The 27,295-nt window shown below is 42.9% G+C and overlaps 1 protein-coding gene across 2 annotated transcripts in view; it reads right to left on the reverse strand.

Annotated features, from left to right (window-relative positions):
• Nucleotides 1-619: 619 nt before the first annotated feature.
• retreg1 (reticulophagy regulator 1) overlaps nt 620-27,295 on the reverse strand; it is a 92,484-nt gene continuing 65,808 nt past the window's right edge. For both annotated transcript variants that reach the window (XM_021612610.2, XM_021612611.2), the window contains 6 exons: nt 13,369-13,495; nt 12,821-12,905; nt 7,951-8,073; nt 7,784-7,854; nt 4,716-4,839; nt 620-4,528 (listed from right to left, as the gene is read on the reverse strand). In XM_021612610.2, the coding sequence (XP_021468285.1) occupies nt 4,002-4,528; nt 4,716-4,839; nt 7,784-7,854; nt 7,951-8,073; nt 12,821-12,905; nt 13,369-13,495 (1,057 nt within the window). In that variant the 3' untranslated portion in view covers nt 620-4,001. The remainder of the gene's footprint in view (nt 4,529-4,715; nt 4,840-7,783; nt 7,855-7,950; nt 8,074-12,820; nt 12,906-13,368; nt 13,496-27,295) is intronic.

The following is a 27,295-nucleotide window of genomic DNA, read 5'->3' on the forward strand; positions in this document are numbered from 1 at the left end:
TGTCATTTCGCTTTGCTTATTTGAGCTGTTCTTGTAATAATATGGACTTGGTCTTTTACCAAATAAGGCTATATTCTGTATACCACCCCTACCTTGTCACAACAGAACTGATTAGCTCAAACACATTAAGAAGGAAAGCAATTCCACAAATTAACAAGGCACACCTGTTAATTGAAATACATTCCAGGTGACTACCTCATGAAGTTAGTTGAGAGAATGCCAAGAGTGTGCAGAGCTGTCATCAAGGCAAAGGGTGGCTACTTTGAAGAACCTAAAAATATATATATTTGAATTTGTTTAACACTGTTTTGGTTACTACATGATTCCATATGTGTTATTTCATAGTTTTGACGTCTTCACTATTATTCTACAATGTAGAAAACAGTAAAAATAAAGAAACCCTTGAATGAGTAGGTATGTCCAAACTTTTGACTGGTACTGTGTATATATATATATATATATATAAAATAATAGTATTTTGATATTGACTACTGCATTGTTGTGAATGGCTTTCAAGCTAAGCATTTTAGTGTACTTGACAAAAAAGACAAATACAAGTTTCTAGAAATGTGTGGCTTGTTCTGAGGAGAATTCACACACACAGAGAAATCACAAGGTGTTACATTTTCACACTTTATTAATAATATTCTTGATCATTTACATACAACTACATTTTGCTTATGCTTCACTTCAGACAAATAACTAACAACTCACAAGTGTGTAAGATGATCTTTCTAATGTGAAGAAACTATTGAGCAGTTTAAAGAAGACACAGTTCAGTGGATTTGTCACTGTAAGGCAATCACATACTGCCATGATTTGACATGATAGCGAACAGAATGCATAATAACTCATGGCTATTGTTAATCAATAAATGGCTTGTTTAAACTCCTGATTATATGCTATATGTTCATTTTCTGTGGTGTAAAATGCATATATTTGTCTTGACAGTAATAGCATATATTTAGAAAAAGGCAGGCTATAATGATGGAGAATCAAGAACTAATGGTTATTACACGTTGTCAATCTTGTTTTTAGCACAGGGGTTTATTATTGGCATATTCAATAATGAATTAAGTGTTGCGCAATATGAAATATATTTTCCCCCAGGATGTACCTCCTACCCTTGTCAATCATCGGAAAAACAAGCCTGGTCTGATAACTTTTATTATTTTATTTGGATAGTCCCAGTCGGTATTAGATAGAACGCAGCAGGCCCTGCCTGCCCGTTGGCAAAAAAAAACTGTGGTTACCTAGGTTACCCCATTGGCTCACAGCAACAACTTGACCTTTCTCTTGTTGTCTGCTTGTTTCAGTCAATTACAAAACTACATTTAAGAAAAGTATGTCTAAAGATTCATTTTTAACATTGCCTGCTCCCGAGCATTCTCACTACTTAGAAGAGCATATTAAAGGAATTCCTTCATGCCCCTTTTCATTATGGTGCTAGCAGCCACGTGAGAGTGAGTGCTAGCTAGCTACGACCGAAACATTAAGCTAGCCAATACCAAAAACGCAAACAAATGGACTATACAGCTACAAGTAGCTACAAACAGACTATACTAATCAAGTTAAATGTCTTTATCTGTCATTAAATGTTTTCCACACACATAGCTACGTGTAGCCTACTTTGACACCGGGTCCCCACAATTTCCCACTCTCCGATGCCGAATAGCCTGAAGCCAAAGGGCTCTTCTCCCAGGCTCTATTTTCCTACATGGGAGCATTGCGAACCGTAGGTCCGGATTTTTGACCTGGTTACAGCTTTTCGGCACAACAAAAAATCTATGACGAAGTTGGCTCTTTTACAATGGGGGTCAATAGGAAATAATGTTTGTTTTCCCCAATTTGTGGGCCTGGTCAATTCCTTATGACATATTGAGCTCAGTTAGCCCTTCAACTTTACTCAAGAAGGCGAACATTAACTTCAAACAAATTACACAGTAACAATGGCAACTTGCAGCTGCATATCCCCACCTAAACATTTTGGGGTGAATTTTTTACCTCTTTGCGATCGACAGACAACCTCAATAATGTACCGTGCAAGCTGTTATGGTGAATCTTTCATGTCCAACGAAAGAGATCTTGCATTCTGTTTGCATGAAGTTTAAAACTGTCACTACTAAGTGATTATGTCCCAAGTGCATTGTCAAATAATAAGGTACAAGTACAAATAAAATGTGGAGCAACACTTTGCTTGAAGTGTAGAGAGCTATAACAGCATTATAATACTGCTACCTGACTGACATGGATTCTGCCATAACACTGACATAACACTAGTTTGTGACAACTGATGAAACATTCACAAGCAGAATGAATCAAGTGCTATTTCAGTTCAATTACTTTGTCCTGACAAAGTCACCAGACAAGGAAACATTGACAGGAAAAAAAGTCAGTGCCCAATGAACTTATAAATGGTTTGTCACAAAATTTTCAAAGAGAAATTACAACATTCTTGTGTCAGTCATATGTCAGCATCCCAGACAATGAACTTTAAAAGGATGTTCCACTCAAAATATAAGGTTGTATGTTAGATTTGAGAGGAATATCTCTTTTAGAAAAGTGTTACCGAACATCCGTTAAAGGTCAAAAGATTACCATGCATAATATCGTGAGACCTATTGCATGTCGTAAAATGTGAAGTCCCTCACCTATATTATGGCTTCATGAACAATATACAAAATTAGAAAAACAAAAAGAAAATATACAAAATATAATTTTACTATTATCTGTCATCCCATCGTTGCATGTTCCAGTTAACTACAGGATTTGTTACCTTACTTGTGCTGCAGTAAGAACCAATATGCACAAACAGTATGCGTTTGAACAATTGGTTCCATTGTTAGCACAGATGATTGTCATTGTTGTCGTAGGTCTGGTCGAATTAAGCTGTACTGTAGATTAATGGGTGATGGAGTTGAATGGGCCCAATCGGCCAGTGTAGGAATCTTGAAACTAAAGAAGGTTAAACCAAGGCCTCATACCTTTTATAGGGTTTCATTAAATGATGTTATGATAAATTGTAAGGTCTCCTCAGGAGACCTCTGTGTGTGTTAACACCTGTTTTGAGTGTTGTGCCCTTCAGACACTATCAGAAGGTGTCTACGTTCAGACTCCTATCTGGATCCCACCGTGATTCTGGTTTTCTGAGAACACAAGGCTGCCACAGACCTGATGAAACCAGTCCCTTGTTAGAAGATGCTTACACTCGTTCACATTGTTATGACTCTATACTTGTGATGAAAGGTCAAGTTTTGGTCAAACCCACTTCTGAGATTTTACTTGCTGATAAGATGGTTCCTGCTGTCAGAGGGGAGGTTAGATTTATTAAAATGTTGTTGCTAGGGAAAGTTATGTAAGGGGGATTGGGGAGGCTATGAGTTACAGGATCTCTTAGACACTTTGCAGAACTTGGGGAGAACTATCATATACTGTACTCTGCATCAACTTCTGCCTACAATTGTATTACTAAAATTAGTATTTTAATACTTAAACAAAAAGTCTGTGTTTCCTTTCCATTACTAATGTATGTTCGATAATTATATAGACCTGATCATCTGTTGAAGAAATTAACCAACAAAACACAAATTTAGTCCTTTTGGCAGCAAATCAGAAACACCACCACATTCCATTCCATTCCTACCCATAACTTTACTACAGGTTGATGATGTGAAAATCGTTAAATAAAAGTCACAATCTCACCACACCAACACGGACACAGATCTCTGACAACTCCACATCTCCAATCTCCATATAGCATCATGCTTGCTGAACACTCCCTTCCTCTCGCTCTCGAACATATTGATCATGTAATGCAGGAATATTCATTATTAGTACAACTGGAAAAAGAATGCAACACCATATTGTTTCGCAAAACCCCCAGTCTCTGCACCCCTAACCTCCCCACCCCACAAACAAGGCCTCTCTCTGTCTCCACGTGCCCTCTACCCTCTAACCCCCTACTAGACCTGCACCACATCCTCCTGACACCCCTGCTCTAATCAATGGCGGCCCAGGAGTTTTGAAAAGAAGCCACTGGAAGAAGACAATGATTTTTTGGGCTCTTTGGCCGCCACTGCTGCGCTCGCCCCAAGGCCCAGCTCCCCTTCCAGCTGCTCCAGCTCGGACTGGTCCAGCAGCTCAAATTCCTCCACATCGCTGTCCGATGATGACTCCTCTGCCAGGTCCAGGGGCAGCAGTGTCGTGGGGTTGGGGAACAGCAGGGACCTGGGGTGGGGGTCTGTGGGTATGGTGTTACCGATGGCGGCCTCCAGCCTCTCCTGAATGACAGCGGTGGCGGCGGCTGCAATGACATTGCCTGCCATCTTGTGGACAAACTCCATGGCCTGGGTGGAAGGGTCCCCCTGGAGGGGGGGCACGGACCCCCCCTTGGCTCTGCTGTGCTGGGGTTGGGAAGGGGGGGTGGGTAGGCCGATGCTCAGGTCGTCATCGTCCTCCCCATTGGTGCCGTTGTCCAAGGAGGGGAATTCCGGGAGGCCCCCTATGAATAGTTCTTCTCTGTCTAGGTCTACAGGAAAATAAAAACAACCATGTTGTTAATGTGAATTACAGTTACTTTGTATTATAGGGTGACATTTTGAGTTGACAAAAACGATCACACAGTTGAAAATACTTGTCACGGCACTTGATCCTAAATGTTTGGAATATTGCATATGTACTCACAATGGAATACACACTCACACAGTAACACTCACCATCTGAGTTCTCAGTCTGGGGCGTATGTCCCTCAGACAGGTTAAATGTTCCGTTGTCTGTCCACGTCACATCAGAGGCCTCTGTATCTGATATCGACATCTCCTTACAAACTGTGGAGTCCAACTGTTGCAAGTAACAGTAACATTATTAGGACCTTACTTTTTTTCTGGGTAATGTTCGGTAGGACATTTGCTTTTGGAAACAGAAAGTTACTCCCTGAACAGTCAAATAAAAGAAAACATACAGTACAGTGGTTTGTCCTTTAAAAGTTGCAGCGTACTGCAGCACAGCTTGCGTGGTGCCGTAGAATTCTATGGCATGTTATTTAAGTGCCAACCACTGGTACCATTAATGCTAGTTCGTGCTGGTTTGACCACCAGAGAGTATCTTTGAAAAGCATTTGGTAGCCTTCAATAGTGGCTGTACTAGATAATTTAAAACCTTTTTTTGTAAGAACATAGTATATGGGACTGATTTTAAGACATTTTGCTTAATTCATTTTATTAATATTATTCCATTTAAAATGAAAAACCCTCTGGGTTTCCGTTAGGATGAAACGGAAAATATGGTGCTGTACAACGTGATGGTCGGGAGTAGGCTACAGTACTTGGCTATTTAGCTAAAGAATCCCCCGTGTCATGAGGCCACGCGGGAGAACGGTTTTCAATTCCCCGATGGGGAGGAAGGAGTTGGCTGTCCTTGTAAATAAGAATTAGTCCTTAACTGACTTGCTTAGTTAAATAAAGGTTACACTAAGAGCATAACATTTCTACACCATAATTATAGTCTAACCAATACCCAAAAGGAGATTCAGTCAAAATAAAAATCTCATTGATTTATCAAGACCAGTCCCCATGCTTGTCTCAGAGCAGCATGAGACGGTGCTAAAATAGTTGAAGGCTATTGCTTCAACTTCAATATGCTTTTTAAATAAACAAGACCTACACCACTTTTAACAGCATTTTACTCAACACTAGTGAGACTCATGTTGCTTACGGTAGGTAGGTATATCGAAAAATATGACGTGACTCTCCACCAACAATTACATATAGAGGATTGGAGGATTCTAATTTAAAACCAATCTATCTGTAGAAACGCATTTTGCATTGCGATGCGGTGATTTAGACAGCTGCGCCACTGGGGAGGCCCCATGCACAAAGTATCAAAATACAGAGAGGTGTTGGTAAAGGTATATTGTCCTGCCAATAGCCCATAATGGGCTATTATAATACTGTACATGGTGTCAAAGTAAGGATAACTAAAACATTTCTTTATTAAAAACTATCAGAAAGAATGTTAGTACTTATTTATTTTGATCCAAAGCCATGAATGAGTGAGCCACTCAGCTTTATGTAGGTGCCGCTATATGACCGTGCCATCAACTTGATAATACATAACGATAATTTGGAGGTTATTTCATTTTAAAAAAAATGAAATTGAGCAATTGTAATCTGAATAAAGATTGCAACCAATCACGGCCGGTTGTGACACAGCCAATGTAACTGAAGAAATACATTTGACGATAGAATTCTCCCCCTAACGTACTTCTAGAAAAGTCTATTGTCCAGTTACCTGCTAATAGCCATAATGGCGCTGTACAACGTGACTGTGTGTATTTGAAAGAGTGTTTTCCAGTAAGAAACAATTTGCTTACCTTCATCAGCCTACTTTGTTCCAATATTTCTGTAATTCAGTGACATTTATTCCCATAGTAATTCGTTATTGATCCATAACTAAATAAACATTGGCATTTTGAAAGAGTATTTTTAGCATTATTTTATTAACGAAAGCATAAAGATGCCATTATTAGTTACATTGTTTTCGTTTGAACGTGCAACTGGCACTAAGAACAGCGGGAACGTTTCCCTAGTCAGCGCCATTATTAGTGCAATGGCCCACCCCGTGCCCCCTGCCCTCGTGCCTTGAATCTCGCGCTTTCAATGTGCCACTCGGGAGCCATTACCAATATATATTGTTCTGCTAATAACAGGGTTAATAATATATATGTGAGAATATGCAACAGGCTTTTATATAATTCTAAATTAATAATAATAATAATAGCTTTGTTTAAAAATATTTTGGAGATTATTCATTTTCAAATAATGTAAAATGAGTGAGAAAAAGGCCATTCTTGAACATGGGGTGAGACATTGTTACTAATTTGTAAATAAAGCCAGTTTGTTATTTAGAATGATTTATTTCTGTTTTAGAGGGAGAGAAACCAAAAACCTACAGTCATCTCATGGGTCTCCCAGTCAAGGTCAGCACGGGTATTGAACCAGCATCTGTAGAGTGTCTTAGACCGTTGCACCACTCAGGCGCTGTACAACGTGACCGGTCATGAGTGGGCTACACTACTACAGTAAGAGCAAAATAATCCTAACAAAATAAAATAATAAAAACCTAGTGTAACAACAGTTTTTGAAATTAATACTGAAGTTGTGAACAATTATCAGTTTCTATTTAGGTTTATGTCGCCCATTCATTGTCAGTTAGAGACACAGTAGGACCCAAATGCATAATCCGTGCTCTAACTCCCCCTTGTGCTGGTCTGGAGCAATGGTGGTGACGCAGGGTACCGTACTAAACCGCAAATTACATCTAAGTCCCGTGGTGTAAACAAATTACAATGTGCAGCAGCATAATCGCAAAACTTTTGGTGGAGCAACCACTGTATGTACTTTTCCTTTGTACAACATTTGCTACGATGTGCCCTTCTGAACCTGGCCTGGTAAAACTGTAGTCCCTTTTCCTTGTCAGGTCACATGGTCATAATTAGGGCCCAGAGTCAGGTGACGAGGTCATAACTAGGGACCAGAGTTTTTTTGTGGCTAGATCATCTGGGTCATGATCAGTAGGGCACCCCATAGCCAAATGTTTTGACATCTGTGTTCTTATTGGACATGATCTGGTAGAACCTTCCCAGTTCAAAAATGGTTCCTTCCTTCTTCCTCCCTTTACAACTAACTAACCCCACTATTGTGAAACCCAGATATGGATCATGAGCATTGAATTTCAATGATTGTCAACAAATGTCTAATTAGATTACAGCAAAGGATGAACCAACCTTGGGGAAAAGGGAGGACAGATCGGCTTCAATACTCTCCCGGTCAGCTTGTGCCAGAAGGAGTCTCTTTTCTGAAACAGAAAACACAGAATAAAACATCTGTGGACCTGTTATTATTGTGTGTGCATGTGTGTGTGGGTGTGAGCGATCTTGGAGTGGTTAGTTACCATGATTCTCTCTGATTTTCTGAAGGAATCTTTCCAGTCCGAAGTCCAGCTTCTGCAGAACTGGCTTCATCCACAACCCAAAGTCATGCGCTGTCATCAGTGGCCACAGGAAGACGCCCAGCACTAATAATAGAGGGAGACCGGGGGGGGGGGGGGGGGGGGTATGGGGGCGACATAGTTAACAGATGGAGGAGCTAGGGCTGTTACGGAGATCGGATTACCGCCACAACGGCAGTCACGAGTCATGGTGGCAATCAAATTCCACGTGACCGCTTTATCACTGTTATTAGGCTTCTACCAGCTCTGATGCGGCTGATGGTCATTAGTAGCCTACAAAACTTGCTAACTGCCTGGTACTCAGCACTCTATTGTCCCTCTAATCACTCTGACATCAATGCAAATGTATCGAAAATCTAAGCAAACACTTCATAAGAGCCCATGAGCTCATGCTGCGCAACATTCCTGTAGGCTATGCAATTGCGTGAGAAAACAGAGTGATGGCCTCTATTAAAAAGGGGAGTATCCCATCAGCTATCTATAGGCTAGGCCTACTTTATTTATTTCTCAACTTTCCTAATATTAAGCACATTGCGTGTCTTTACAACAGGAGTACAATATTAGCCTACCTGGCTGGCATGAAAATGAACCATGGAAAAGTGTCTTCCATTAAGTGCATGATAATCGTGATAATCGTCCATTCTAAATCAAAACTAATTTCACACATTTTATTTAGTATATGTAAAGGCAAGATTAAATCAAGGATAGTCTGATGGGTGACAATATTAGCCTTTCACTTGTGAATGATATATTATCACTTGTGAATGATGCCCAGCTGGTGTACAGTAAGGCCAAAAAAAACATATGCCTTTTTTTAAACCATTTTTTCAAAATTATAGTCGCACACCTCATGTAGCCTTGTCCACAGGCCTATATGTTTTTATAAGGTTTGTTTCACAACTAGAGTGGCCAAATAACGTCTTAAAATTATGCACATTAATCAGCTTCACAACAGGTTTAGAGCCTAACTGGCAGCATGTGAGTTTCACATTTCGGGAAGATGGATTTTTATGGTGAAAACTACCTTTATAATAAAAGCATTCCATGCATAAATGCATTTGAGGTCACTTTTGAGAATAGTGTTTTCCTGCTAATGGAACATTGCACTTATGCAATGGACTACTGGCCTACTGTAATGTGCTCATTGCTGCGCTTATAATGTTAAGAAATAGCCTAATAGTTTATTAACATTTTAAGCTAAACGATCCGATCTGTCGTTGACTCATTGCTTAAAAACTTTTTTTGGTGCTAGTTGTATTACTTTGGGATCTATCCCATCCCACAACTGTCCCAGACCAGGTTTGGAATAAATATTTATCACACAAAACAGGTCAACTTTTGTACTATGGGGTATAGTAGATTTATGTTCGTTAGGCCTACTCATCTTGTTGGCTGACAAAAAGAAAATGTGGACAGTTCATCCAATATCTTCGATATGTGCTTCGGAATTGGATAAGGACATGCGCCTGTGAGAAAGACCCAATCACGTGACTGAGAGCCATTTGAGTGACAGGTGCTTTGAAGCATGCAGCCTGGAGAAGGGAATTATAATTATTATATTCAGCACAACGGCCACACAAAGGGGATGCCGCCGGGAAATTCCAGGCATTATCATGTGCTTGTCAAATTGTGAATGAGAGACTGATTAAGTGTATACAACCTTTGCAAGAAACAAAGCAGAGCTCAAGCCTTTAATGCAACTTTTTTTCAAAATCATCATTAGAGTCGCATCATGCAGCCTTAGAATGTATTAAAAATCAAAACAAACACAGTTTAAGTCGGAAGTTTACATACACTTAGGTTGGAGTCATTAAAACTCGTTTTTCAACCACTGCACACATTTTTTGTTAACAAACTATAGATTTGGCAAGTCGGTTAGGACATCTACTTTGTGCATGACACAAGTTAGTTTTCCAACAATTGTTTACAGACAGATTATTTCACTTATAATTCACTGTATCACAATATCATTGGGTCAGAAGTTAACGTACACTAAGTTGACTGTGCCTTTAAACAGCTTGGAAAATTCCAGAAAATGATGTCATGGCTTTAGAAGCTTCTGAAGCCTCCAATCAGTTGAGTCAATTGGAGGTGTACCTGTGGATGAAATTCAAGGCCTACCTTCAAACTCAGTGCCTCTTTGCTCCACATCATGGGAAAATCAAAATAAATCAGCCCAAAAATTGTAGACCTCCACAAGTCTGGGAGCAATTTCCAAATGCCTGACCGTACCACGTTCATCTGTATAAAAAATAGTACGCAATATAAACACCATGGGACCACGCAGCCATCATACCGCTCAGGAACGAGATGCGTGCTGTTTCCTAAAGATGAGCGTACTTAGGTGCGAAAAGTGCAAATCAAATCCCAGAACAACAGCAAAGGACCTTGTGAAGATGCTGGAGGAAACAGGTGCAAAAGTATCTATATCCACAGTCAAATGAGTCCTATATCGACATAACCTGAAAGGCCGCCCCAGCAAGGAAGAAGCCATTGCCCCAGAACCGCCATAGAAAAGCCAGACTATGGTTTGCAACTGCACATGGGGACCAAGATCGTACTTTTTGGAGAAATGTCCTCTGGTCTGATGAAAGAAAAATAGAACTGTTTGGCCATAATGACCATCGTTATGTTTGGAGGAAAAAAGGGGGGGCTTGCAAGCCCATTGGAGTGGCCATCACAAAGCCCTGACCTCAATCCCATAGAAAATTTGTGGGCAGAACTGAAAAAGCGTGTGCGAGCAAGGAGGCCTACAAGCCTGACTCAGTTACACCAGCTCTGTCAGGAGGAATGGGCCAAAATTCACCCAACATTGTGGGAAGCTTGTGGAAGGCTACCCGAATTGTCTGACCCAAGTTAAACAATTTAAAGGCAGTGCTACCAAATACTAATTGAGTGTATGTAAACTTCTGACCAACAGGGAATGTCATGAAAGAAATAAAAGCTGAAATAAATAATTGTATTTAATAATATTTCACATTCTTAAAATAAAGTGGTGTTCCTAACTGACCTAAAACCGGGATTTGTTTTATTTTGAAAAACTGAGTTTAAATGTATTTGGCTAAGGTGTATGTAAACTTCTGACTTCAACTGTAGCCCAACGTTTTTATCACAACTAAAGTTACATTAATAACTCTAAATTAAGCATATAGGAGTAGCTGACTCTTTGTTAACTTCTCAACACAGAATAGCCGCATGTGCGCACGCCCTGAAATCGTTTGGAAAAAATATCCATTTTATTTTATTCAGCTTTTTTCAATTGTATTCTTCATACTATAAAATAACATAAAATAATGCCATATAATTCTTGTCTGCTAAATGAACTAGTGTAGCCCACAGCCATATGGCATAGCCACATCAGGACCTAACACAAGGACAACTCAGAGTATGATATTCTGTTCTCCTGAAATATAGTACATTTTCTTCATATCATGCTTCTTTAGACCTGTCTAAAATAAATAACGGATTTATTGTGATGGTGTAGGCTGTATTACGGATTATGGATTTATTATGGATTTATTAGACTTTTTAAAATGTAGGTGTTCCAAAGGTCTGCATCAGTGGCTTGTAGGCTATGCGTGGAAGACAGGAGATGGTAAATGCGTTTATGTTAATTAACGATCAATTCCCATGAGGCCGGCAATCACCGGCTGATGAAATTTTATGACCGCCACAGCCCTAGTAGGAGCCATTTACATGCATATATGTCGCACGTAGCAAGTGTGTGGAACTACTGACGGCGGGGAATTAAACTGGCGCAATTGGAGGCGGCGTGAGACTGACGGAAGGACTGCATTTCCAGGGATCCACAATACCATGTCAATCCTGGAAAATTCTGAAACTTTAGGGGAAACTAGGATAGGAACATCCTTACACAACCTCTTGGCAAGGCAATTTGGAATTACCATTAAATTCTTTGAAAGAGGCTAATGTGAAAGAAATTACAAGATTATGTTATACTGTTTATGCATTGAATAGCTTTGATGAGTACTTTCTCGTCAAATGTATTTGTGAACTGAGAGGATCCTAAAAACCTACAGCTGGCATTCCATAGATAAGATGTGGTGGGTGTAACCAAGACAGGGATAGCCTGGGGGAGTAGAACATAATTGATATTGTGTCTAATCATCCTTGCATCTGGGAAACGGCACCGGGTGCAGATGACCACAGGATAAATCCAAAGTGGTTTATGGTGCCCCCTAATCTGCATGGGAGAGTTGGAACCAGCCATGACTAAGCATTCTTAGTGTATATAAGAAACAGCATTGTCTGTAAAGGTTAGACTCTAGGTCCAATACTCAAAGGTGTTGGGTCGACCAGCCTCACTATTGCAATAATTAATCAATATTGAAAAAATATGTTTGTTTGAAGAAATTAAAGTCTCCCTTACCGGATTAGAATATTCCACCACACTAGCGTGTATCCTCCGAGGTATTTAAAGAGCTGAATATTTCGTTTTTGGAGTCATTATTAAGCCATTGGACAAAGCACTTCACTTGCATACTTCAAGTGAATGATAATCAGCAGTAATAAATTCATCATTTAAAATAGTGAATCAATATCATAGGATGAAGCAAAGATACTGCATGTCAAATGTTAACCACCATAGTTCAGCAGAATTGGAGGAGGACAATTTATTGAATGTCAACTTCTTCCTAAAGCTGGGTTCACAAGTTGTAACATTCCACTATAAAGACATTTCATAATCTCAACTAAAGTGATGATACATCAGTTTGAATCAACACATTCTCCAGATTATTCTGTGCCTTGCATATTGGCTAGTTGTCCAAAGATGGTGATCCCAACAACTTACCTAAAACATATAAGATGAGAACACCTGGAATGTAGCGTCCTAAGACAGCCAAAAAGGTGCACAAACTGCAGACCAGCAAGCAAAACTAAGATGGGGAAGAAGGAAAGAGAGCAACATTTATTAGTTTGCAACCAGGGCCGGCTCCAGCTTTTTGGGGGCCATAAGCAAGATTTGGTAAGATCTGAGTAAGAAGGACTAACAAAATCAATGTGGGTCCCCTGGAGGTTGGGGCCCTTGGGCACGTGCCCTGCGTGCCAGGTCAGTATTTGGCCATGATTACTACAAGTTTAGCTAGCTCGCTAAAAATTGTTAGCTGACATGGCTAATTGAGTGACTGTCAGTGACTGATATAACAAGATAAAAACATTGCTGCAAGGATGAGGAGAGAAGGGACTCAAGTTTTATAATTGATTTAGAACTTGACATACAGTGCAGGAGCCGGTCTGCATCTAAAATAATTAAGGTAAAATGAGTTTATCAATCATACTTTTCAATTTGGATTAAAGGCAAATACTGAATATCCAGTCATATAACCACATTTGCCTCACCTTGCCTGGATTCTGCTGCTTGAAGGAGGAGGTCTCCTGCAGAAAGAGCTTGAAGCTCGTCCAGGAGTCTGTGACCTGTAGCCCAGCTCCAGATCTGCTGTCCTGGCCCGCATCAATGATCTCCCAGCTAGAGTCAGAGAGAATTAGAATTATCCATCATTGGTGACCACAAGCACAGCCTCTTTTCTCCTGCTAACAATGTTATAAAACCATCCTGTGACTTCCCTGGTTAAATAAAGGATGAGTAAAATAACATAAAAAAAAGCCAAATCTGGTATCAGGAGTTTTGTAGCATGTCAGTAACATATATTAGTTGTTGGCACAGTCATAGAAATGTATCAAACCAACATAACAGAGTTGAATCAGTAGCATGTGGGTCTTATGAGCACCCCTTCTAGAAACAGTTGTAAAGGGAAGGTTAGCACCCCAACATGAGAACTGTATCATACTCCATTTGGGCTATCATTAGATCATCACATGCTCTAGTATATACTATAAGGTATGGGCGGCAAGTAACTTAGCGGTTAAGAGCATTGGGCCAGTAACAAAAAGGTCACTGGTTCGAATCCCCGAGGTGACGATGTGGGGGAAAAAACAATCAATGTGCCCTTGAGCAAGGCACTTAACCCTAATTGCTACTGTAAGTCACTTTGGATAGGAGCGTCTGCTAAATGATTAAAATGTACATGTCATCAAAGGTGACTTTATAGGCCCTACTGTCACATGCTTTACTGCTATGACATGCCAGGATATGGAGCTGGGGGCCTTGGGATCTGTCAGAATGTAAATGGTGGACAGCGCTGACTCGCAGAAACTAGGGTAACCCCATTGGTTCCAGCTCAACTCAACATAAATAGCAGGCCAATTTGTAATATGTTTCAGGGTATTTTACAAAGCAGCTAGCATGCTAATGGATCATTTCAGGTAACAACACTGGTAACAAATGACCCTCGAAGTCTGACAGAGACATTGTCATGGTGCATAAGAGCAAAGATTGAGTTTGGTCTTTGCTCTTTTGCACCATGAAAATGCCAACCTTACACTTCAAGGGTCATTTGCAGGGTCAGTTGTTACCGTGATTTGAAAACCAGCATTGTTATTGGAAATTAGCTGTTATCGTGCTAGCTGCTTTGTAATTCACCATGAGATGTAGTCCAAATCGGCCTTTGCTGCTATTTATGTTGTTGAGCTGTAACCCTTGTAACCCTAGTTCGAGCTGAAGCCATAGTTCATGTTTGTTTTTCTGACTCTGTGCAAAAATACAATCAATCTCACAAAAATCTGGGATTATGATTTCATTTGTAACTTTTCTTCAACAATGTGCGACTAGTAATGCATTACTCAGTTTACTTAAAGTAGCAATCAACAGTTGAAACAATAACAGTGTTTTCCCCACTCCTGTTTCTGTAAAAAGCTGAGGGATGGAGCTTGAGAAATGTAACCACTCTCAAATTCATAGACAGAGCTATGGATGCAAGGACTGACCATCCATATAAAATGTATAGTTTTAATCATGTTTTGAGGCTATATAGTGTTTGTTTACATTTAGTTAGTTAACAAAGAGAGTAAAACAAGCTAAAACAATGTTCTGATGGGGTACGACAGTACGACAGAATCAATGTGCACATATCATACATTTTTAAGTCCAAAAATGGGCTGATTACCCCTTTAAACTTCAGTCAAATAATCGCCACCTTATAACACACATTGCTGAAGAATATACACAAATTGCTGTAGTTGTTACAGGAAATGAGCCGTTAACATTCTAGCTGCTCTGTAAATTAGTTTGGTTCAGTGCCTAGAGGGTTGAATACATCAGTGAAGGTAAAGGTGAGTTTTTCTTTGATGTGTAACAAAATTAATAATGTTTGAGTAGAGAGAGTTGGGGAAGGGGATGAGCAGTAGAGCAAACTTATCTGTTTGTTTGTGTCGCATAAAAACATAGGGAAGTAAGTAGGGCTGTTGTGGTGACCATATTACCGCCACACCGGTATGAAGGCAGTCAATGAAGGCAGTCAAATTCCACGGTAATTAGGCTTATCCAAGCTCTGATGCTGCAGATGGTCATTAGAAACCTACAAAACTTGCTACCTGCCTGGTACTCATCAATGCAAATGTAATCAAAAATCGAATCAAACACTCCATGAGAGCCGGTGAATTCATGTTGCGCAACATTTCTACAGCCTTTGAAATTGCTGGAGAAAACGAGGATCCCATCAGCTTTCTATTGGCTAGGCCTACTATATTTATTTCTCAACTTTCCTAATATTAAACAAATTGCTTATCTTTACAACAGGAGTATAGCCTACCTGACTAGCATGAAAATGAACCACGTGGAAAAGCATCCTCCATTCGCTATTTAAGTGCAGATGATATGTATTTTTCCCCTGCCCCTGTTTCGATACAGGTGCATGATAATGGTCCATTCTAAATCAAAACAAATTTCACACAATTATTATTTAGTATATGTAAAGACAAGATAAATAAAGAATAGTCTGATGGGTGACAATATTAGCTTATCACTTGTGAATGATATAATATCACTTGTGAATGATGCCCAGCATAAGAAACAATGCCTTTTTTTTGCGACTTTTTCGAATCATAGCACACCTCATGTAGCCTAGCCCATAGGCCTATATGTTTTAATAAAGTGGCCAAATAACTTCTTAAAATTAAGCACATTCATCCACTTTACAAGGGGTATAGTGTCATGTATTGTCATGTTGTGTCTTGTTCCTGTTCTTTCTCTTCACCCTGTCTCCCTCTGCTGGTCGTATTAGGTTACCTTTTCTTACCCTCCTTCCCCCAGCTGTTCCTTGTCTCCTCTAACTACCTCGTTCACCCCTTTTCCCACCTGTTCCCTTTTTCCCTCTGATTAGGTCTCTATATCTCTCTCTGTTCCTGTTTCTGTCTTTGTCGGATTCTCGTTTGTGTTTCTCATGCCTGAACCAGACTATCGTCGTGTTTGCTGCAACCTTGTCCTGTCCTGTCGGAATCTGCCAGTTCATCTGACCTTGTCCTGTCCTGTCGGAATCTGCCTGTCCATCTGAGCCTACATGTGTTTCGTCATTAAAGAAACTCTGTTTTGTTAATTCGCTTTTGGGTCCTCATTCACGCACCTGACAGAAGAATCCGACCTAGAATGGACCCAGCGACTTCGGATCCTCTCCACTCAGCCGTCGAGATCCAGGGAGCGATGCTAGGCAGACACGAGCAGGAATTGTCTGCTGCTCGACATGCCGTTGAGACCCTGGCCGCCCAAGTCTCCAACCTCACAGAACAGGTTCACCATCTCCGCCTCGATCCACCGGCCACTTCCAGGGCTTTCGAATCTCCGGAGCCCAGAATCAATAACCCGCCGTGTTACTCTGGGGAGCCCACTGAATGCCGCTCGTTCCTCACCCAGTGTGATATTGTGTTTTCTCTCCAGCCCAACACTTACTCCAGGAGCACTGCTCGTATCGCCTACGTCATATCTCTCCTTACTGGACGGGCTCGTGAGTGGGGCACGGCAATCTGGGAGGCAAGGGCTGAGTGTACTAACCAGTATCAGGACTTTAAGGAGGAGATGATACGGGTTTTTGATCGTTCTGTTTTTGGGGAGGAAGCTTCCAGGGTCCTGTCTTCCCTATGTCAAGGTAATCGATCCATTACAGACTACTCTATTGAGTTTCGCACTCTTGCTGCCTCCAGTGACTGGAACGAGCCGGCTTTGCTCGCTCGTTTTCTGGAGGGTCTCCGCGCGGAGGTAAAGGATGAGATTCTCTCCCGGGAGGTTCCTTCCAGCGTGGATTCCTTGATTGAACTCGCTATTCGCATAGAGCGACGGGTTGATCTTCGTCACCGAGCTCGTGGAAAGGAGCTCGCGTTCTCCGCTGCCCCCCTCTCCGCATCACTTCCATCTTCCTCTGCCGGCTCGGGTGCTGTGCCTATGCAGCTGGGAGGTATCCGCATCTCGACTAAGGAGAGGGAACGGAGAATCACCAACCGCCTCTGTCTCTATTGCGGTTCTGCTGGTCATTTTGTCACTTCATGTCCAGTAAAAGCCAGAGCTCATCAGTAAGCGGAGGGCTACTGGTGAGCGCTACTACTCCTGTCTCTCCTTCAAGATCCTGCACTACCTTGTCGGTCCATCTACGCTGGACCGGTTCGTCAGCTTCCTGCAGTGCCTTGATAGACTCTGGGGCGGAGGGCTGCTTTATGGACGAGACCTGGGCTCGGGAACATGACATTCCTCTCAGACAGTTAAGGGAGCCCACGGCCTTGTTCGCCTTGGATGGTAGTCCTCTCCCCAGGATTCAGCGTGAGACGCTACCTTTAACCCTCACTGTCTCTGGTAATCATAGCGAAACCATTTCTTTTTTAATTTTTCGTTCACCTTTTACACCTGTTGTTTTGGGCCATCCCTGGCTAGTTTGTCATAATCCTTCTATTAATTGGTCTAGTAATTCTATCCTCTCCTGGAACGTCTCTTGTCATGTGAAATGTTTAATGTCTGCTATCCCTCCTGTTTCCTCTGTCTCTTCTCCACAGGAGGAGCCTGGTGATTTGACAGGGGTGCCGGAGGAATATCACGATCTGCGCACGGTGTTCAGTCGGTCCAGGGCCACCTCTCTTCCTCCACACCGGTCGTATGATTGTAGTATTGATCTCCTTCCGGGAACCACTCCCCCCCGGGGTAGACTATACTCTCTGTCGGCTCCCGAACGTAAGGCTCTCGAAGATTATTTGTCTGTAGCTCTTGACGCCGGTACCATAGTCCCCTCCTCCTCTCCCGCCGGAGCGGGGGTTTTTTTTGTCAAAAAGAAAGACGGGTCTCTGCGCCCCTGCATAGATTATCGAGGGCTGAATGACATAACAGTGAAGAATCGTTATCCGCTTCCTCTTATGTCTTCAGCCTTCGAGATCCTGCAGGGAGCCAGGTTTTTCACTAAGTTGGACCTTCGTGCGCATCAGGGAAGGGGACGAGTGGAAGACGGCGTTTAACACTCCGTTAGGGCACTTTGAATACCGGGTTCTTCCTTTCGGCCTCGCTAACGCTCCAGCTGTCTTTCAGGCATTAGTCAATGACGTCCTGAGAGACATGCTGAACATCTTTGTTTTCGTTTACCTTGACGATATCCTGATTTTTTTCACCGTCACTCCAGATTCATGTTCAGCACGTTTGACGTGTCCTCCAGCGCCTTTTAGAGAATTGTCTTTTTGTGAAGGCTGAGAAGTGCACTTTTCATGCCTCCTCCGTCACATTTCTCGGTTCTGTTATTTCCGCTGAAGGCATTAAGATGGATCCCGCTAAGGTCCAAGCTGTCATTGATTGGCCCGTCCCTAAGTCACGCGTCGAGCTGCAGCGCTTTCTCGGCTTCGCAAACTTCTATCGTTTCATCCGTAATTTCGGTCAGGTGGCAGCTCCTCTCACAGCCCTTACTTCTGTCAAGACGTGCTTTAAGTGGTCAATTTCCGCCCAGGGAGCTTTTGATCTCCTCAAGAATCGTTTTACATCCGCACCTATCCTTGTTACACCTGACGTCTCTAGACAGTTCGTTGTCGAGGTTGACGCGTCAGAGGTGGGCGTGGGAGCCATTCTTTCTCAGCGCTCCCCCTCTGACGACAAGGTCCACCCTTGCGCGTATTTTTCTCATCGCCTGTCGCCGTCGGAACGTAACTATGATGTGGGAAACCGCGAACTGCTCGCCATCCGCTTAGCCCTAGGCGAATGGCGACAGTGGTTGGAGGGGGCGACCGCTCCTTTTGTCGTTTGGACTGACCATAGGAACCTTGAGTACATCCGTTCTGCCAAACGACTTAATGCGCGTCAGGCTCGTTGGGCGCTGTTTTTCGCTCGTTTCGAGTTCGTGATTTCTTATCGTCCGGGCTCTAAGAACACCAAGCCTGATGCTTTATCTCGTCTCTTCAGTTCTTCAGTAGCCTCCACTGACCCTGAGGGGATTCTCCCTGAGGGGCGTGTTGTCGGGTTGACTGTCTGGGGAATTGAGAGGCAGGTAAAGCAAGCACTCACTCACACTCCGTCGCCTCGCGCTTGTCCTAGGAACCTTCTTTTCGTTCCCGTTCCTACTCGTCTGGCCGTTCTTCAGTGGGCTCACTCTGCCAAGTTAGCCGGCCACCCTGGCGTTCGGGGTACGCTTGCTTCCATTCGCCAGCGTTTTTGGTGGCCCACCCGGGAGCATGACACGCGTCGTTTCGTGGCTGCTTGTTCGGTCTGCGCGCAGACTAAGTCCGGTAACTCCCCTCCTGCCGGCCGTCTCAGGCCGCTTCCCATTCCCTCTCGACCGTGGTCTCACATCGCCTTAGATTTTATCACCGGACTGCCTTCGTCAGCGGGGAAGACTGTTATTCTTACGGTTGTCGATAGGTTCTCTAAGGCGGCTCATTTTATTCCCCTTGCTAAGCTCCCTTCTGCTAAAGAAACGGCACAAATCATCATCGAGAATGTTTTCAGAATTCATGGCCTTCCGTCAGACGTCGTTTCGGACAGGGGTCCGCAATTCACGTCTCAATTTTGGAGGGAGTTTTGCCGTTTGATTGGGGCTTCCGTCAGTCTCTCTTCCGGCTTTCACCCCCAGTCTAACGGTCAAGCAGAACGGGCCAATCAGACTATTGGTCGCATCTTACGCAGTCTTTCTTTTCGTAACCCTGCGTCTTGGTCAGAACAGCTCCCCTGGGCAGAATACGCCCACAACTCGCTTCCTTCGTCTGCGACCGGGCTATCTCCTTTTCAGAGTAGCCTCGGGTACCAGCCTCCGCTGTTCTCGTCTCAGTTCGCCGAGTCCAGCGTCCCCTCCGCTCAGGCTTTTGTCCAACGTTGCGAGCGCACCTGGAAGAGGGTCAGGTCTGCACTTTGCCGTTATAGGGGGCAGACTGTGAGAGCCGCTAATAAGCGTAGAACTAAGAGTCCTAGATATTGTCGCGGTCAGAGAGTTTGGCTCTCCACTCAGAACCTTCCCCTTAAGACAGCTTCTCGCAAGTTGACCCCGCGGTTCATTGGTCCGTTCCGTATTTCTCAGATCATTAATCCTGTCGCAGTGCGACTTCTTCTTCCGCGATATCTTCGTCGCGTCCACCCGGTCTTCCATGTCTCCTGTGTTAAGCCCGTTCTTCGCGCCCCCGCTCGTCTTCCCCCCCCCCCCCCCCATCCTTGTCGAGGGCGCACCTATCTACAGGGTCCGTAAGATTTTGGACATGCGTCCTCGGGGCCGTGGTCATCAGTACCTAGTGGATTGGGAGGGGTACGGTCCTGAGGAAAGGAGTTGGGTTCCCTCTCGGGACGTGCTGGACCGTTCGCTGATCGATGATTTCCTCCGTTGCCGCCAGGTTTCCTCCTCGAGTGCGCCAGGAGGCGCTCGGTGAGTGGGGGGGTACTGTCATGTATTGTCATGTTGTGTCTTGTTCCTGTTCTTTCTCTTCACCCTGTCTCCCTCTGCTGGTCGTATTAGGTTACCTTTTCTTACCCTCCTTCCCCCAGCTGTTCCTTGTCTCCTCTAACTACCTCGTTCACCCCTTTTCCCACCTGTTCCCTTTTTCCCTCTGATTAGGTCTCTATATCTCTCTCTGTTCCTGTTTCTGTCTTTGTCGGATTCTCATTTGTGTTTCTCATGCCTGAACCAGACTATCGTCATGTTTGCTGCAACCTTGTCCTGTCCTGTCGGAATCTGCCAGTTCATCTGACCTTGTCCTGTCCTGTCGGAATCTGCCTGTCCATCTGAGCCTACATGTGTTTCGTCATTAAAGAAACTCTGTTTTGCTAATTCGCTTTTGGGTCCTCATTCACGCACCTGACATATAGAGCCTAACTGGCAGTGTGTGAGTTTCAAGTTTTCACCATAAAAATGCACCTTTATAATAAAAGCATGTGTGATGCCGGTGGTAAGCTAATATTGTCACCCATGAGACTATTCTTTATTTATCTTGCCTTTACATATACTAAATAATAAAGGATTGCATTTGCGGTCACTTTTGATAATGGTGTTTTCTGCTAATGGAACATTCGCGTTTATAGCATTTTACCATGTGTATATTGCTGCGCTTATAATGTGTAGAAATAACCTAATAGTTTTTAAACATTTTAAGCTAAATGTTCTGATCTGTTGTGTCAGCCACATTGCATAAAAAAGTTTTTTTTTATGCTAGTGGTTGTATTAATTTGGGATCTATCGCATCCCACAACTGTCCCAGACTATGTTTGGAATATTTATTTCTCGCACAGAATAGAATGGGTCGACTTTTGTACTATGGGGGATAGTAGATTGACATAGGCTAGTGGTTTCGTTGTTCGTTAGGTCTACTCGTCTTGTTGGTTGACGATGTGGAATGTGGAACGTTCTTCCAGTATCTTCAATATGCACCTCAGAATTGGATAAGGATGCGCGCAAATTGCGTCCCCGATGTGTCGGTCTTCACTTGTAGCCTGTGAGAAAGACCTGATCACATGATGGAGAGCCATGTGAGTGCGAAATGCTTCGGATTGCGGAGCACACAAGGAGAACGGCACAAAGCAGCACTCCGGGCCTCAAAAGGCATGGATTTTTTTAGGGTGCATTACGGCCACAAAGGAGATGCCGCCGTGAAATTCGAGGCATTATTAAGTGCTTGTCAAATTGTGAATGAGAGACTATTGGAGTGTGTACAGCTTATGCAAAAAAATAAGCAGGGCTCATGCATTTCAAGTGACTTTTTTCAAATCATCATTAGAGTCTCATCATGCAGCCTTACAATGTATTACAAATCAAAACATATAGCCCAATGTTTGTAGAACAACTAAAGTTGCATGAATAACTCTAAATTAAGCATATAGGAGGACCTATATATTTGTTAACCGCTCAACACATAATAGCAGCACGTGCACACTCCCTCAAATTGTGGAGAACATATTTATATTTTATCCAGCTTTGTTCAATTGTATTTTTCATACTATAAAATAATGCCACGGAATTATAAGCAAATCTTGTCTGCTAAATGAACTAGTGTAGCCCACAGCCATATGGCATAGCCACATCAGGACCTAACATCAGGACAACTCAGAGTATGCTATTTTAGTATGCTATCTAACTTGTGGGATACAGTCAATTTTGGCATGACACTGGTATTGGCATGCACCACTGACCCTGCACTGTACATAGTCAGCATACACACTGAAGGTACTCTCTGGCGATACCACCTGCTGGTGCATAAGGACAGTGACAAAGGGACTATATCTGTGGGTCAACTTTCAACGGGGTCAGTGTTGGACAGCTAGAATTGGGGGGTGTCAGAAGGGGGCTTGTCAGATTAAATAACAATGGCAAAATGTAAGTTTAAAGTGTTGGCAGAGGCCACGTCTTGTGAAAGCAGCTGTCCTGGACACCGGCAGTGTGAAATTACTTACAGTCACCATCAAGATCTGGTTGCGCCCCAGAACAGGCAGATTCTCTTTTGACAGGTCGTCATTGTAAATAAGAATTTGTTCTTAATGCACTTAAGTGTATAAATAAAAGGTGATTTTAAAAAAATAAATCATCCTTGCCACTTAACACTGCTTTGAGGCTCCCGCCTTAATTTAAAAGTGGGTCGTCTTGAACCAGAAAGGGCCATAAACATAGCAAAGAGGCAATAGTGGCGTAAAGCATCAAATGCAGATAACTTAAAGGGAAACTAGACTAACTAAACTAACTAATTAGACACATTTTATAAACTGTAAGTCACATGAATAAATGTGTTATGATCCGTATTAGAAAGTATTCAAACCCCTTGACTTTTTGCACATTTTGTTGTGTTACAGTATGAATTTAAAATTGATTAAAATTGTGATTTTGTTCTGTGACTTGCCTACACACAATACCCAATGATGTCAAAGTGGAATTATGTTTTTTGAAATGTTTATAAATGTATTAAAAAAGAAAATCTGAAATGTCTTCATTCAATAAGTATTAAAGTATGTGGGCACCTGCTCGTCGAACATCTCATTCCAAAATCATGGGCATTAATATGGAGTTGTTTTCCCCATTGCTGCTTTAACAGCCTCCACTCTTCTGGGAAGGCTTTCCACTAGATGTTGGAACATTGCTGCTGGGACATGCTTCCGTTCAGCCGCAAGAGCATTAGTATGGTCAGGCACTGATGTTGGGCGATTAGGCTGGCTCGCAGTAGGCCTTCCAATTCATTCCAAAGGTGTTCGCTGGGGTTGTGGTCAAGGTTCTGTGCAGGCTAGTCAAGTTCTTCCACACTGATCTCGACAAACCATTTCTGGTTTGTACACGGGAGTCTTGTCATGCTGAAACAGGAAACAGCCTTCCCCAAACTGTTGCCACAAAGTTGGAAGCACAGAATCATCTAGAACAGTGGTTCCCAACCTTTTTTGGGTTCTGTACTCCTAAAACACGTTGACTTGCCTGAAGTACACCCTCATGCGTTTGCAACCGGCGTGATTCCTAGATTTGCTGTAAATTTGATAAAAAAGGTGGTTGACGCACCCAGTCAAGTTTGGCAGACTTGGTTTCAATGTCAGGGAAGTTGGAGTTGAACTCACTGTTGAGTTTGGGTAAATGGGAGCTTACTATTTGCACTATTGTCAACATCACCTGTTTAAAGAGGTGTAAAGCTTCTGAAAACAACTTACTTCCCCATCTTCACATTTCCTCTACCAGAGTTTGAACTTCTTCATGAATCAACACACTTTGTCAAAATTTTTAGGATGTGTGTGTCTACCTTGCAGAGTTCACTTAACACATCAGCAAGATTGGCAAGGCAGGATCTCTAGTCTATGTCCTCAAACACAGACACAAGGGGGTGTGACTGCTCAGACAGAAAATCACTTAGTTTGGCACGCAGCTCAAAAAGCCGCTACTATTTCCCTCTGGATAGCCAACGGACATCGGTGTGAAGCCGTAGCTGCTTGTGCTCCGTCCCACTGTCATCACAGAGCCTTTCAAACAATCGGTGATTCAGAAGCCTGGACTTGATAAAGTGAATCACTTTCACTTTGTCCTTCAAAACATCATGTAACTCAGGACTCATTCTCTTGCTAGCTAATGCCTCTCTGTGAATGATAGAGTGGGCTTTACCTTCTTTACATGGGCATTTCATAATTTCACTCTCCCAGGCATTGATACAGCATGAGCCGTGCACACAGGAAAACAGGATTTCCAATCCAGATAGTGCTCTGAGAAAAAGCTGTCAATAACGTGAAACACATCCCCACCTGTAGTTCTCCCCGTTAGCTTCTTGCAGAACAGAATGTGCTCATTAATTTCCGAAATGTCTTTGTATTGCACAAACGCAATCAACTGGGCTTCCCCACTGACATCAGTCGATTCGTCAAACTGCAGAGAAAATGAGCCGGAATTATAGTTTTTTCACCAATTGATAAATAATATCAACGCCCATGTCATCGTCCCTACGGCACACAGTGTTATATGACAATGGTACAGACTTCAGTTAATCGGCATCATAGTTTCTGTGAGGATAACAGCAGCAGGTACTCTAGTGCATGGAGCAAAGGATCACGTGCACTTGGCATGAGCAGAGGATCAAACATTGAGCCAACGGGTGGGCGATCACCCAGAGGCCAGATAGACAGAGCATTGCTCACACCCCAAAAGTAAAGAGGTAAAACTAGGCCTATAAAATAACTAGAGATTTCACACCAGTGACCTCAGTAAATGTTTTTCTGCCTATTCAAATTTAATATATTTTTTTGTGGGGTAATATTTTTCCTTCACATTTTTGAAAATCTTCCCAACCATACCACCTGGGGATTGCCCACGTACCCCTAGGGGTACCCGTACCCCCGGTTGGGAAACACTGGTCTAGAATGTAATTGTATGCTGTAGCATTAAGATTTCCCTTCACTGGAACTAAGGGGCCTAACCCGAACCATGAAAAACAGCCCCAGACCATTATTCCTCCTCCATCAAACTTTACAGTTGGCACTATGCATTGGGGCAGGCAGTGTTCTCCTGGCATCCACCAAACCAAGATTTGTCTGTCAGAATGCCAGATGGTGTCAATTAGATGGCGCCAACTGAGATGGCGCCAACAGAGTTGGTCGCCTCGTTTCGAGTCCTTAGGAAATTATGTATTTAGTTGTTTTTATGTATTATTTCTTACATTGTTAGCCCAGAAAATCTTAAGTGTTATTACATACAGCCGGGAAGAACTATTGGATATAAGAGTGACGTCAACTTACATTACGACCAGGAATACGACTTTCCCGAAACGGATCCTTTGTTCAGACCACCACCCAGGATATTGGATCTAACCCCAGAGGCCAACCCAAAACAACGTCGCCGCAGAAGGGGTTGATGGAGTGGCCTCCTGGTCAGACTTCGGAGGCGTGCACACCACTCACCACTTCTGAGTATATTACTCGCTAATGTCAAGTCGGTAGACAACAAGATGGATGAAATTAGGGCAAGGGTAGCCTTCCAGAGAGACATCAGAGATTGTAATTCTGTTTCACGGAAACAAGGCTCTCTCGGAATATGTTGTCAGAGACGGTACAGCCACAGGGTTTCTTCATGCGTCGCACCGACAGAAATAAACATCCCTCTGGGAAGAAGAAGGGAGAGGGTGTATGCTTCACGATTAACGACTCATGGTGTAATCATAACAACATACAGGAACTCAAGTCTTTTATTCACCTGACCTAGAATTCCTTACAATGAAATGCACATTATCTCCCAAGAGAATTATCTTCGATTATCATCACAGTCGAGTATATCCTCCCAAGCAGATACCACGACGACCCTCAAGGAACTTCACTCTATGTAAACTGGAAACCATATATCCTGAGGCTGCATTTATTGTAGCTGGGGATTTTAACAAGGCTAATTTGAAAACAAGGCTACCTAAATTCTTTCAGGACATTGACTGTAGCATGAGCACAGGAAATACACTGCTACTCTAACTTCTGCGATGCATACAAGGCCCTCCCCCACCCTCCCTTCAGCAAATCCGATTACGACTCCATTTTTCTCCTACGGTCCTACAGGCAGAAGCTCAAACCGAATGTACCCGTGACTAGAACCAGTCAACACTGGTCTGACCAATCGGAATCCACGCTTCAAGATTGTTTTGATCATGCCGACTGGGAAATGTTCCGGGAAGCCTCAGGGAATAACATTGAATTATATGAACATTGAATTATGACTAGATGAGTGAGTTTAAAAGGAAGTGGATTGGAGAAGTTGTTCCCACTGTGACCATTAAAACCTACCCTCACCAGAAACCATGGATAGATGGCGGTATTCACGCAAAACTGAAAACGCGACGCACCGCATTCAACCATGGAAAGATGACTTGGAATATAAACAGTATAGTTATTCCCTCCCAAGTCAATCAAACAAGCGAAATGTTGGTATAGGGACAAAGTGGAGTCGCAATTCAATGGCTCAGACACGAGACGTATGTGGCAGGGTCTACAGGCAATTACGGACTACAAAAGAAAAAACAGCCACGTCACGGACACCGACGTCTTGCTTCCAGACAAACTAAAACACATTCTTTGCCCACTTTGAGGATAATACATGGCCACCGACGCAGCCTGCTACCAAGGACTGCCGGTCCACCCCTCCTTCTCCGACGTGGCCGACGTGAGTAAGACATTTAAATGTGTTAACCCTTGCAAGGCTGCTGGCCCAGACGGCATCCCTAGTCGCGTCTTCAGAGCATGTGCAGACCAGCTGGCTGGTGTGTTTACGGACATATTCAATTGCACCCTATCCCAGTCTGCTGTCCCCACATGCAAAGGCAAAGATAACTGAACAAAATGAAGATCACCCAATAGCACTCACTCACTTCTGTCATCATGAAGTGCTTTGAGAGACTAGTCAAGGATCATATCACCTCCACCTTACCTGCCACCCTAGACCCACTTCATGCAATTGCCATCACACTGCACAATCTCATCTGGACAAGAGGAATACCTATGTACGAA

The sequence above is a fragment of the Oncorhynchus mykiss genome, chromosome 8, assembly GCF_013265735.2.
Source record: "Oncorhynchus mykiss isolate Arlee chromosome 8, USDA_OmykA_1.1, whole genome shotgun sequence".
Classification (NCBI taxonomy): domain Eukaryota; kingdom Metazoa; phylum Chordata; class Actinopteri; order Salmoniformes; family Salmonidae; genus Oncorhynchus; species Oncorhynchus mykiss.